Raw genomic sequence first — 14,633 nt, forward strand, 5'->3', positions numbered from 1 at the left:
TACCAGCAGTGAGCAAAATGTCCGCGAGTATTATATGTTAAACCATCAAATAAGAGATTTATTATTCCACTACAAAAAGGTGTTATATTGCTTCAATTTTATTTGGTAAGAGTGTTTCTAAAAAAATCTATCATCTGTCCTTCAGGGCACTTGTGAAAGATAGTAGGCAGCCAAATGCCCTTTATTCCATTGTATAAACAAAATGACAAGTGACAAGCAATGACAAGCTAAATTCGCAGGCTTTGTATCTTGTTGAAAACAATTCCTTTGATTGAAAATCTGTCGTTCTGTACGTATTTGCTCTGTTGTAAACCGGTCAAACCGGGAAACTACAGTGTATTACCGTCTCATATTTTGTGCGTTCTCTTGACCAAATATGGTAAAATGGCGTAATAGTGGAATGATAAATGTATGTACACTATTGGTGACAAGATACTGGTTGACTGTAAAGTGTTCTTTGCAAAGCTGTGTATAGATTCTGGCAAACCAGGTTGGGAGCAGGTACACATTATATTGCCATAAAATCTGCTGTGATTCCTCAAAGTGGATACCATTTGATGCTGACCAACTATGATTGAAAGAAATTCATAGTGGATGAATGCTGCCTGATGTGCTGTTGACAGATGAGATTTACAGTATCTTGTTGTGCTGCCTCATGCGGCTGTGATTAAGTTTGTCACGTCGGTGAATATTGCTCTCTCTTTTTGCAGCTTCTTCGAAAGAGGCACATTGGAAATGACATTGTTACAATCGTCTTCCAAGAACCAGGAGCACTGCCATTCACCCCAAAGAACATAAGATCTCACTTTCAGCACGTGTTTATTGTGGTTCGAGTGTTCAATCCTTGCTCAGAAAACACTTACTACAGGTGATTGAAATAAGAAGCATTCTATATTTGTGTCACATGTACATATATAATTATCTCTTTGACGAGCCAACAGTTTTTCATGTTCCATGTTTGGTACCCTTCTGTACAGAAATGCTCTGAATTAGATGCATGCCCAATTTTGGTATCCTAGACCAAGTGTTCCACAAGTTTTAACCATTTTGCTGCCTACCGGTATTTACCCGTGTATCGTGTATAAGTCGACCTTTTATGGCCTCAAAAGAAGCTCCAAAAATCGCCCTCGACTTATACATGGGTCAAAGATTTCGAGCCAAGTTCCAGCTAAATAATTTATTCAAAATTAACATCATAATGTGGTCTTTGGGCATAACGAACGCAGTGGACGAAAGACTTCAAAATGAATGTAAAAGCAATTCCAGTTGAAATGAAAAAGGATTTGTTTTACTTTAAATGTTGAAAATACTCACAAACACAAATATGAAATAGACACTGGAAATTTTCGTTTTCTAAAGGCGGAAAGCTCTAAACAACATTCTTGTTTCTTCAAATAAAACGCGATCCTTCAACGGCTTAGTAACCTGGCGCAATACCTCGTGTTTGCGTGCAAGCATGATTGTCACTCGTGTTGCCTGAAAATGCTGGTTGGTAATGATTGTTTTTTATTCTTTATAAAAACCTGGATGATTTAAATGCTTTTGCAAACTTTGTATTGTTTGGTTTATGAGTTTTGTTTCATTTGCCATGTGAGGAATTATAAGTCAAGCACCTGAATTAAACCTTGCACATTTCGCATCGTTTTTGAAGTTATTTTCAAAGCTTGACTCCTGCTTCTGTGATGTTGTGCTTATCCTCTAAAGCCCTTTATCCTTGAACAATGAAGCAGGTTAGTTTGAGGTTTACATGTTCGATTTTCTGAGAACTTTTTCGAAATTCAAGGACAAAATGCCTGCACATACAACAACCGCTGAACCACAAAACTATTAAGCACTTGAGGCCCTTAATCTTTTGTGAATCCACAGTTCCAGAAATCAAAGAATGCATATTTTAGTATCCCATGAACATTTAGCAAAGAAATGAAGAAAGTGCATTTTTTGCCATCAAAAATGGGGGGGACGACTTATACATGCGATTCACTTATACATGGGTAAATATGGTATCTCCAACTATAAGAGAAGTGACAAGCTTAGCCTTATTTCTAGGTTAGGCTTAATGCAGCTGTCTATCTTTACCTGAAGAGCAGAGTTTAGGGGTCACTTTTTGACGTTAATTGTCTCTATTCCTGGTAGGACAAAAATTTTTTAACCCAGGGCTCAACAGTGCGACCAATACAGTCCCTTTTGCGACTAAAATTAATATCTGGAGAAGTCACAAATTTGCAACTTGCTTTCACCTTTGGTCTTTCGAAACAAAAGGGTTAGCAGTTGCCACTTTGCTGCTACTTTTGCTAAAATAAATAAAGAAAAGACAAAATCATTTTGTTTCTGGCCGTGAATTTTCTTTCAATCTGAAGATAGTGTAATTGTGGCGTAATTTAGCTGCGATGTTACATGCACAACTCCATTCCTTCAACCATTTGCCATTTTCAGAGGTTTCTTTACACACAAGTTTTGGGGGCTCATATTTTGTTTGGCTCAACCACTGACACAATGCACCGCGACGATTTTGCGGCTAAAATTTGTGAAAATAATTAATTGCAACATGAATTGGGGAATGAGCTAGGAGATTGTTTGTTAATGTGGGTATAGGGATTGTTGGTTGTTGTTTTGTTGAGGGGGCGGGGGGAGGGGGGAGGCAGACTTAGTTGACTATGATGCAAAGAGGGTGAGTATATTATATTACTTTATCGTACATGTGTAGTTCTGACTACTCTAATTTATGGTATGTATAATTTATATTGTGGTTCCAAATTACTCCTGGTTCAAAAACCAGTTCAGTTTCAGATTATGATAATGTATATTAGATTAAAAAAAATCAAAATTGAACAGATCTGAAAAATTTTAAACCAAGAAAAAATTTGAATGACAACATAATTTCATACTTCAGTGAAAGACGTGTTGTATGAAATGAATCATATATTGAAAACTGCAGATATGAAATCGAGTGAAGCTATCATTGCAGATATGAACGCAATTTGCAATTTTTCAGGCTTCTCTACGCTATTGCAAAATTGCATTGGTAACCGCAAGGATCATAGCTTCACTTGATTTTATTTCTGCAGTTTTTAATATATGATTCATTTCTTTCACGGAAGTATACAATTATGTTGTTGTTCAAATTTTTTCTCATTCACCACAGGAACATTTGAACCCACAAATTACCAGCTCCCATCATCCTTGCAGATATGAATGCAATTTGCAATTTTTCAGGCTTCTCTACACAATGGCAAAAATTGGGTTCATAACAGCGAGGATCATAGGTTCACTTGATTTCTTATCTGCAGTTCAATATAATTATGATTCATTTCATGTACAGGGTCCGAAATTGCGTCCTCCTGGTTGCCAATGCAACTAAAAATTGAGTACTGGTGCCCAGAATTTCACAGCTGGTCACCAGTGGGCGATGTACTATTAAGTTCAGAGCCTTTTGCCAAAAGGTGTCCTACTTTTTATCGTGCATGTGTTTTTGAAATAAAAATGAAAGAACTTTTCCTGTTAACTACCTCCATAATGTCGCAATTCGCCAAATTTTTTGGCGGTTTCTCATCAAATACGTATTGTGGGCGAACAAAACAACGACTCAGTAAAGAGATTCAAGGGGCTGGTGCGAGGGATGTAGCTCACGATAACAACATGGCGGCTTGTGTGTGACAGAAGGTGACTGGTGTTACAGTGGCTGAAATTTTCAATGAGCAATCGAGGTCAGATACATTTTCTCTCCAAAATGTCCGCTTTCGAAAGCGAAAAGTAATGCTCAAGCAAGACACATACACGAGACTGCACAGTCGTTTCTTTCTGATATCCAGTTCAAAACGTGCATTTTCTGGCAAAAACTTTTGGTGACCACAATTTGCCATCTGGCGACTAAAAATTGTTGTTAATTTCGGTCCCTGATATTATCATTTCGTTCATTGATCATTCACCACGGGAACATTTGAACCCACAAGTGACCAGCTGCCAACATCAGTGGGCTTCATAGCTCAGTTGTTTAGAGCATCACATCGTGGCATCGCGAGGTCACATGTTCAAAGCCCGTTGAAGTCCTGAATTTTTCAGGCTTCACTATGCAATTGCAAAAATTGCATTCATAACTGCAAGAATCATAGCTTCACTTGATATACTTCACTCTTAACCCATTCATGGAGCAGCCCACATTGACAAGTACAAATTATTGTCTGGGCTTAGATAGAGTAAAATTTCTGTCTCACTCTCAGGAGTTAATGGGTGAACTTAATTATAAAATTATAGTGTTGAGAAGCTAAACCATAGGTTACACTTATGGCCCTTGACATTGTCCTCTAAGGGGTGCATAACTTCTTTATGCTAATAATTATTAGTATTGACTTCAGGGTTGCAATAAGCCGTTCAAAAGATGTGCCACCTTTTGGACCCAACATTCCAGCAGGAGCAAAGTTTGGGAAGCAAAAAGCTTTTGCCGATTTCCTCCTGACAAAAGGTGAGAATTTGTTGCTAATAACCTCGACGACCCATAGAATTCTGTTATCAGTAAGTCTAGGGCTAACATTAAAGGCATTGATGGTGGTTAATGACTACATGTATCAACAACAACAACAGCAACAAACTTTTTTTTTAATACTTAATTTAAAATTAACCTAGCGTCACTGAAAGCACTTGATAATTAAAAATTAATAATAATTTCAAACTACTCACTGTATACATTAACTGAACTATCCAGGAAACGAAAGTTATTGCTGCTAGAAAGGCGCTACTGTAACTGAAGAAAGAACATCAGAGTTACCATTTGGTGCTGGTTTCTCTTCATAAATCCTCAAATGAATCACATCCTTTTCACTTAGTTCTTCCTCATCCTTCCAAGGGCAGTAAAGAAAATTTACCTCATGTAAATGGATTGTTTTATGGTTACTACAGCATAAGTAGCACTATTGTTTTATGGTTGTTACAGCATGAGTACCATCATTGTTTTATGGTTGCTACAGCATAAGTAGTAGCACCATTGTTTTTTGGTTGCTACAGCATAGCTACCATCATTGTTTTGTGGTTGCTACAGCATAAGTAGTATCATTGGTTTGTGGTTGCTACAGAATAGGTAGCATCATTGTTTTGTGGTTGCTACAGCATTAGTAGCACCATTGTTTCATGGTTGCTAAAGCATTAGTAGCACCATTGTTTCATGGTTGCTAAAGCATTAGTAGTACCATTGTTTTATGGTGCCACTCTTGTTGTCACCATAATGGGCTGTCCTCAACTGCTATGAAATTCTGTCTTGACATCAGTTCACTTGTCTCTTTCAGCATTTCAATGTAATTTGTATGAAATTAAATGTGTTGAGTAACTTCCTTTTTTTTATTGGAGTTGTAGTCAAAGTGACAATATGCTGTTCTGATTCTTAGTTATAAATGCTGAAAATGCAGCCCATAAATCAGAGAAATTTAGTGCCATGGCAACAAGGACAAGACATGAATACCTTAAAGATCTGGCCACAAACTATGTCACCAGCACCACACTGGAGACAGGTGCAAAGGGAAAAGGTATGTTCTAAAATGTGTATGGTTGTCATCTTTTTGCCTTGGTTAAGAAGGGTGTATCTTCAAAGTTTTTTACTGCTGAGACAGATCAATGTAAATGTAAATGCAATTTGAGGTTTGTTGTCTGTAAAAATTTCAGTCTACCTGTGCTTTAAAATTGAACCAATCCAGCAGTGTTTTGAACAAGCCACTATTCTCATGCATTTCGTTTGCCTTTCTGTCAGACTAACATTAAACAATTTTCTGTTTTCTGTCAGGGACCTAAATTTTACAATTCGCTTGACATTGATATAATCAATTCTTCCTCAACAGCTTCCTTCAAGAAAGCACTTAGATCATTCTTTTTTAACAACTATTCTAAAAATTAAGTATTTTGTTCTTCCTGTGTCAAATTGTTTTCACCCTGTAATTTTACTTTCACAACTGTTTACATATTTCAACACCTTAATTAATGATTAAGTGTTTGTAATTGTATGCTTCATTACCAACTTGTAAGTTCAAACTGTTTCGTTCAATTTCTTTTTTCTGTGGCAAAATAAAAAAATAAATGATAAATAAAGTCAGCTGCATGGGTGTATTTGTGCAATGCAAGAATTCCTTCAAACCTGGAATACATTTGTAATTTGCATTGTCATTGATGTATTGTTTGTTTTACATACACTGTCAATGTAACGTGTGCAGCCTGTTACAGGAAAAAAGTTGATCCTTAACCCATAAGCCACTTTGAAAAGTACCATAATACTTTTTGTTTGTCCCCCAAAATTTTGCATAAGCATCGTGTCCAGTTTGTCTTGGTAGTTACAATGGTCCCAAGAGAAAACAAAAACAGTGCTTATGCAAAATTTGGGGGGGGGGGGGGAGTGTTATGGTATTTTTCAAAGTGGTCTATTGACTCCTCAGGTGCCACAGGACACTCCCAGTTGTAAAAATAAAATTTAAATGCTTTGTTTATAGTGGCAGTGCACTTATCTATCAAGCTAGTTTACAGGCACCCCACTTTGTAATAATCGGAAAGTAACAATTCATACTTAACAGAACCCAGCTGGCAGGAGGCAACCAATTGGCTATTATTTTACAAAGTATGGCAGAGTTGAATCCAGGACAAGCGAAAATAAATCTAAACCAGAGGTTAGAATGGGATTTGAACCCAGGGCAACCGCATGCAAACCCAATGCCCTAAACCACTGGACCATGCCAACTCCTTTAGTTGGCTAGTAAAATTGTCTTGCGTTAGACAAAGTTAGACACTCCCAGGGGTCAGGGGGTTAAACACCTGTAAATCTACAGTTACTGTGTTACTGAGTACTTGTACCTTCCTTGGATGATTACACACCTACATATGATGTTTTTTTTTCTTTCCCAGGAATTTTAAGGTCAACAAAGAAGAAGGAGAAAGTTCGCCCACCTATCAGCCCTGAGAAAGTATCACGAGCAGCGTTGGTTTGGAACGTTCAGGTAAATAGTCCCATCTTGAACATTAAAGATATTATAAAAGGAGTGGAACATTTTGTCAAAAACTATGCAAGGAAACTATTCCTTTTTCTGATGAGCATACCCTGTCATTGCGTCAGAGGTTTTGAAAGTATAATAATAATAATAATAATAGAGAGAGAGACGCAATAACCAATCACAGTTTTCTGACTATTGTGCCCCTCTTATCCAGATCGCGTTGGAATTTGGAGTGTTGGTTTTTGGGGGGAGGGGAAAACGGGAGTACCCGGGGGAAAACCTTTCAGAGCAGAGTAGAGAACCAACAACCTAAAAACATGACTCTCTGTATGTTTGGCAAATGACAGCACCGTTCTCTTGTTTATACTACTTATACAGACAGGGAGGTTGTAACCTAGCCAATCACTGGCAGGTAATTTCAGTAGTAATGATAGCATACATGTACAGTCATGTGGCAGGGGTTCTTATGGAAGAAATTAATAATAAATATTATGATTAAGGTGCAGAATTCTGGTTAACCTTCTCTATCACATTTATTTTATGTCAGATACAAACGTGGCTGGAGAGCTGTGTGGCAGCTGTGTAGATATCACATGGCTTCGCATGGATACAAATTTTATCCTTGAGTACTGATAGTTACTATCTGCACAAGAAGATAAAATTTGTATCCCCAAGTAGCCTTGTAATGCTCTGTTTATTGTATAGATCTATATTGATGAAATGTCCAGATTAAAAACAACTTGTTTTATTTATTTTCAAAATGGGGAAAGTGGTCACCAAAGGCTAAAACATGCATGCTGTGTAACATGAACCAAGATATGAAAGTTATGGAAAACAAAATGTGTGAAATTTTGCAATAGAGATGTTAGTGTAGTAGAGATGAATTACATGTATATTAAGGGGAAGCTCGTGTTTTATTGGCTAATCGTGCTGGTTACCATGACGACACATCCTCACATGTGAAAGCTAAAATGGTATGTTGCACGCAGTAAAGATATGATTTTTTCGTAAGAAGGAAAATCCTAGTATTTCATCAGTATCTATGTAAGAAGTAATTATTGTTTGCCCTATACAACTTGCTACTGTATTATAATACCCTTACAGATGTCCTGCTCATATTTTCTTGCAAATCAAAAACTATTAATTTTATAGGTTGAGGATTACAGGAATGCCTCAATGATCGAATGCAAAATGGGAATCTCTGCTGATACTCTGGTCCTGGTACATTCTTCTAGTAAGGTAAACAACATAAGAATGAGCTTCAGACATTAAACAGACTTGTGCGCATTTTATGAAATGGCAGTTAATTTCTTTGGAATCAACTGCACTAATCTTATGAGTTGATCTGTCTCACCTTCTATTTTTGCACCCATCTTTTTTGTTATTTCCTTGTTGGTTATCATATCAGTTACTTTATATATTGGTGCCAATAGACCAATTTCAATATATTAAAATTTAGTCCTAAGCAAAAGGCATCATCTCGAGGCTCTGGGGAATAAATATAAGGAATTTGTCTGGCTACACTGCTAAACTTCAACTTTGTTTAGCAGTCAGATAAACATTGTTTCCAAAACAGACAAGAATGCCAAAAATTAATTTGTGATCAATGCCTTCTCAGTTTTGTCCTCTTCCCAAGTGAGTTCATCCATGGCTGTATTTTAATCAGTGTTTGGATACAAATTATTGACGGGTTTCACCTACTTTGTTGTTAAATTTTTAACAGGAGGTGATATTCAGCATCCCAGCAAAATCAGTCATTGGCTGGACATCGCTATCTCAAAGGTACACACGAATTTCCCCAACAGTTCAGTTTGTTCGTGAAATTATCAAATTTTTTCCCAAGGAATTAATCATTAAAGCATTCTTTCCCCTTTTCCTAGAATCTAAAATTGTTACTGTAGGAGTGTACATTTTTGTTGTTGTATCTTCTTGACAGCATCAAAGTGTTTTACGGCAGTGGAGGTTGTTTGGTGCTCAATATTCCAACATCTGATTCAGATGACATCCCTGAGATTGTCAGGCGACTTGAAGAAATTTCCATCGGCTGCCAGGTACGGGAACTAAGCGCGCTTTCGTGTTGTCAGATCTGGCCGACCAGACCTGTCAGTTTGCAAGGAAAATGGAACAGTTTAAAGGACCACTTGTATGATAATCCCTCGCATTCTTGTAGAGGAGTGTACAATCAATGTATATCATCCTCGAAATGCGTTAATTTGAAATTGTGGTAGAGTTGGTCCTTCCAAATGCCCGCTCTGGCCGGTCAGTTCTGTCAAATGGAAAGCGTTTTTAGTGTATGAAGCGTAGATCCCGATTATATGATGAACTTTATGTAAGCGTCAAGACATCAAGTTTATTCAGCGCAGGGGCACTAATTGGAGATTGGGAACCAACAAACTCAACCCACATGTGACGCCAAGTCGGAGTCGAACCCAGGCCACATTGGTAGGAGCCGAGTGCTCTCATCACTGCCGCGCTATCCCTATATTCCCTGGGGTTCCATGTACAGATCCCCCCCCCCCCCCTTCCTAGGTAGCTCGCGCCTTGAGATGCCAAAAAAGGTCACGACCGGTGCCCCCTACTTTACAAACTGTCGAAAACCCAGAACCCTACTCAATTCCCTGAGTTTGAGTTGTTAACATTTACTTCTCTTTCATTTACAGACCCAGACAATGACATTAAGGCGCAACAGCATGGGACAACTGGGGTTCCATGTACAGTTCGAGGGGCTCATAGCGGATGTTGAACCCTCTGGATTCGCTTGGCAGGCTGGGCTACGGCAAGGATCTCGTCTTGTAGAGGTTTGTCTGTTAACTTTGTCTGCAAACCGAACTTTGTCGACTAGTTTTCAATTGATTTTCGGCAATCCAATAGTAGAGTAATCGTTATTTCTCGATCTCAACTCATAGATTTACCAATGAAAAATTGAGCAACCGAAATTAATAGGTGTAGGTGATGTAAAATGCTGGAAAACGCGATCGTGGGACGAATTCGAAATAACATATGGTACTCTGTTTGGCTCTGATTGGTTCAGTTTTAGTCAATGATCCGTCTCGCAGTTAGGCCTTTAAAGAAGAGGTTGTGTGGCAAACCAAACAAGGTATGGGTCTCAAAAAACCCATTTGGTGTTTTATATTTCAGATCAATGGGATGATAGTAGCGACGTTGAGCCACGATCAAATGATCGAGATTTTACGCAAGCCAGGATCAGTGTCAGCGGTCATTGTACCGCCCTTCCAGAGTGGAAAACCAAGGAAGTACGTATCATTTATATCATATTTACGCTCTGTTGTCTCTAAATTGAGACGCCTCCCCGACGAGCATCCATTTGGCTCTAAAGTCAAGCGTGCATTAGTCAGACACTTCTTTCCCTTCGGGTGTTTGATCTATCCCAGGGGATGGCCCAGTGTCCCTTTATTTCGTTCCTCAAGCATCCATTTGGCTCTTATCTTAAAGCGTTGTCTCAGCCATGAACCCCCCCTCCTTCGGGAGTCTGGCATTTACCCTGGGGTACATTCTCACCTACCTGTCATCTCTTTCCCCAGGGGTATCCAGCCTGTCGGTGGTTCTTATTGGAGCGGTAACCGAGCCTCAGTTACTACAATGTCTTCATTTGGCAGTGCGTCTTCAGTAGCCGAAGAATCTGAGTCACGTGAGCAATCTGCGGCCTCGTCTTCGTCCATTGATGTAGGTCGTAAGCAACCTCCGAAAGTCTTTCCCAAAAACAGCGTCACTGGGAAAGATAGTCCTTGGGTAATTCGTACAAGTAACGGAACTGTTGTGGATATCAGGTAACATTTCTTATTTATATGTAATTAAATATCTGCAGTGCTTTCGTAGTTGTACGAGATTTACGAAACAGGGAGTAAGACGCACAATGTATTCGGTTATGCATGAGTTCAAAGTCTTCAAAACTGTGGATGGATCTAAATGTACGTTAACCTCTGTTTTTAGTCTTTTGGTGCACTTGTGTTCCTCATCTGTATCGTTAAGTCTACTTCTAAGCCAAGTTACCTTGACTTGAAGCAGCTTTATTGGGGTGTGGGGGCTTTTGTTGCCTCATACGCCGTAAATCTTTTTTAAATATCCCAACTAAGTCGGCGACATTTTCTTCTAAGAATACGACAAGCGTTAAGAGTGGGAATGCCGTGCGAAAATTGTCCAGACTCCTTAAATCCCGCAGAGTTTCTGAACAAAAGTTGTGAGTTGCATTTTCGTCCTTTCCCACTGGTAGACTTGACATCCCATGTTTTCTTCTTTTCATTGCAGAGCTACGTACTCAGGCTCCAGGCCTCCAGATTCTCCCGCGTCGCCTGGCACGAGCTCAACTTCCTCTGCTACTGGAAGCTCGCAAACCCTACACGAGACACCACGTCATCAAACAGCCACGTACGGAGCTTCATATACTGTGACAAGTGTCACTTCCAACGGGGAAAGACACCAGGGTCCTCCAGATCCACATGGGGCTCCTAAATGGGGTGGCCTTGTTTCAGTTGATTCAGAACAGAATACTTCCAAGCCCGTAGGTGTGACTCTTAAAGCCCATACAGCTTCGGGGACTTTGTATGCTATCGCAAGTGGGCCCTCTTCTCCCCAGTCTCCACGCACTCCTGAAGGCTCCATTTTTGGAAGCACAACGCCGAGGCACCGAAGAGATTTAAATGATGTGGGATCAACCAACACAAGGGTTGATGTAGGTTCACAGGACATCAGATTTCAGGGAGATAGTTACGGAGTCGTTCGCGTTAATGTTGACTCGATACCGACCACGCCTGATATACTCAACTCCACTCAAGAGATAGCTCCAGTCCCCACTGAAGGGAAAAAGGACACTGTACCTTTTAAGGAGACAAGTTTGGGTGCCGTTGTAACAACTGTGAACACTTACAAACAGAAACCAAAGCATGAAGACATCACTGAGGCTTCCATGTCGGAGACTGTTGACCAGATTGAAAAAGCATTCGGTTTCAGGACCCCAGGCATGATCGGGAATGGGACTGGGAGCCTGGAAAGGAACGGAAGCGTGCGACGCGCACCCGGAGAACGGGGCTCACTGCAGGACATTCATTTGACACCTCGGAGGGCGCAGTCCGGGGAATCACTGAACCGTAACCGAAGCAGTGAGGATGAAGAATCACCTGGGAACATATTAAAGCGCTTGGCCATGGAAGCAAACGAACAGGACCGTTTCATGCAGCGAAAAAGCGAAGGTGATCTACCTCAGAACTTATTCAAGGGAAGAACAGCAGCAACAACAACAGTGGTCGAAGCGTCACCTAATTCTGTGGAAATTAAGACGGAGGTTAAGCGTAAATCCGAGTACGAAGCTCGTCTAGCTGCGAGGAATCTTCTCATAGAACGATTGGGGAATCGACAAGCCTTCGAAGGGGATCGAGTTGAAGGGGTTAAGATCTATCACGCAAAGAGCCGCAGCACGCCCGCTGACGGGTGGAAGGCAAACGGAGAGAAAACTCCGCGACAACGTCAAAGCTCGCAGGATGATACCGCCAAAGTGACACTGCAAAGAGATGAGAACGATGGACCAAGGGCAGCTCAGCATGCGAAGCGAAATGGAAAGCAGCCTTCGAGCAAAGTCCGGACACCCGAGCACGGCGGAACACCTACGAAACCAGTGATGCGCACTGAGCGAAGAATCCGTTTGACCAGTTCATCGCTTCAAAGCGCCGATGGATCACAAACGGTTCCACGACCGTCAAAATCAAGTAGACGACGCCATGTTCCAAAATCTGCAACCGTTCCGGGAACAGGTGGAGGCCATTCAGATTCTTCAGATGAAGAATCGAGAATGCGAAGCGGTGACGGTGTCGATGCTACCCGGACGATAGCCGGAAAACTTCAGTTTACACCGGAAAGGAACAAAAAGTCTTCGAGTCTTCCGCGCGAGTGGGTTGGGGTAGCCTCAGCCCACGGAAGTGGAACTCGCGAATCTCGAGAATCTCGCAGTCACCGTTCCCACTCGCATTTAAGAAATGCGCGGATCACGAAGATTAAAATGAGTGCGAGTGAAGATCCCATAGATTCCATCGTTGATCAAACCGCGCGGTTGTTGAACGCCGCTAAAGCAGTCAAGTACGATAAAGGTTCATCACTGGTTGTAGCTGAAGATGTTCTGCATTCGTTAACACGTGCTTCCGATCTTCTGCATCATCAATCATCGACAGCTAGGGAGGAGAGGGAGATGGAAAGAAGGGACAAGGACAGGTCACTGAGCAGAATAAAGGCGCCAGGTAAGAAATTTCCCTTGTCGCGAATTGTTTTTGGCTTGCGAATAGGATCTGTTTTGGGTAAAATCGCCCATGTTCTTTTCGACGCTGGAGAGATGCCTTCGATGCGGGCTAATTTATAGTAGAATGTTCGATCATTTGATGTGGAATCATGGTTCTCGATCTACTTGGTCCATTCGCCACAAGTTGATCGGTCAACCTCATTTTCATACAGGGCCTTTAAAATCTTCATGTAGTGCAAGTACTGTTTTGCGCAACTTATCATTTTCTAATGAGTTTGCTTCCTTTTTTATTAATTTGCTACTTGCGGGATACCGTTTTATGCAGTTTCGTTTTAGTTACAAACCGATAATTATTTCGTTCGCTCTGTGGGTTTGTTACAACCTCGGGAAACCCTTTATAATAATACTTATAGCGTTTTATAGCTATGCTACGAAGAGGAGAGCCAATAGATCATTTCCGAGTTCATGTCTGCCTCCTATTCAAAGCGAGTCTCAGTGCGAAGTTTTTTCTTATGAAAATTAGCTTTCATTCATATTTAAAGTAGAACTAATTACCATCACAAATGCTTCGCACTTAGACTCGCTTTGAAGAGGAGGCAGACATGAACTCGGAAATGGCCTAATCCTACAGCGTACCTAATCGAGGACAGTGACAAGATCTCTGTTTGGAGTTTAGACACATTCTTTTACTTGACACAAATGGAAGCGCGATGGGATCACTGTGGACACCTTACCATCGCATAGGTGGATGTTAATTTATTGGCACCCTTTGAAGGATCTGGTGCTGGAACGTATTCGTGAGAAAATAATTCGCGTTATCGGCAATTTAATGATCGCGGTGAAGTTGGCATGTCATTTGACCGAAAATTCAAGTTTTCTTAGGTTGCAGCAAACGAGATTGTGTATTGTCCCGCTCGCGCAAAAGTCACGCATTTTCGTTATATAACTTGCGGATGTAGTTGTAATTGAATCGTTATCCGCCAAATTTTTTTTGTTTTGCCCCTTCAAAAGCATTAAACTCCCAGAGAAAGTTCAAATGATGGATAGCGCTTTCCACCGGATAAATCACAATTCAGTGGATAAGTCATACCGAAACCAATTGCGCTATCTCCATTCCATTGGATAGTGATTTATCCAGTTGATGATAGCGTTATCCACCTTTTGAACAACTGGGGCTATGACTAAATGTCAAACAGTGGTATATTTGGCAAATCTTCTGTCAGGTAATGAAATTAAATAAGCGGGTGAACTGTATACCTTTTAAAGCCAACTCTTATCGATCGTTACTACCACTGTCAAGGAACTCGTGGAAACTTTTAAAAAATGGAAATATCGCTTGGATCGAAAGATTACTTGCGACAAAGATGCCATAATCAATATTCAACAGTACGCCTCATTTTTTCAAAAATACAAACAATCTTCGTTGTTTA

The 14,633-nt window shown here is 40.4% G+C and overlaps 1 protein-coding gene across 6 annotated transcripts in view; it reads left to right on the forward strand.

Moving 5' to 3' along the window:
- The window catches only part of LOC138048999 (signal-induced proliferation-associated 1-like protein 1), a 39,233-nt gene that overhangs the window by 11,795 nt on the left and 12,805 nt on the right, over window positions 1-14,633 (forward strand). For all 6 annotated transcript variants that reach the window (XM_068895099.1, XM_068895103.1, XM_068895104.1 and 3 more), the window contains 11 exons: window positions 711-868; window positions 4,353-4,459; window positions 5,376-5,513; window positions 6,874-6,965; window positions 8,112-8,198; window positions 8,683-8,741; window positions 8,896-9,010; window positions 9,620-9,757; window positions 10,098-10,213; window positions 10,502-10,747; window positions 11,226-13,204. In XM_068895099.1, coding sequence (XP_068751200.1) covers window positions 711-868; window positions 4,353-4,459; window positions 5,376-5,513; window positions 6,874-6,965; window positions 8,112-8,198; window positions 8,683-8,741; window positions 8,896-9,010; window positions 9,620-9,757; window positions 10,098-10,213; window positions 10,502-10,747; window positions 11,226-13,204 — 3,235 coding nt within the window. The remainder of the gene's footprint in view (window positions 1-710; window positions 869-4,352; window positions 4,460-5,375; window positions 5,514-6,873; window positions 6,966-8,111; window positions 8,199-8,682; window positions 8,742-8,895; window positions 9,011-9,619; window positions 9,758-10,097; window positions 10,214-10,501; window positions 10,748-11,225; window positions 13,205-14,633) is intronic.

Source organism: Montipora capricornis, chromosome 5 (assembly GCF_036669925.1).
Source record: "Montipora capricornis isolate CH-2021 chromosome 5, ASM3666992v2, whole genome shotgun sequence".
NCBI lineage: Eukaryota > Metazoa > Cnidaria > Anthozoa > Scleractinia > Acroporidae > Montipora > Montipora capricornis.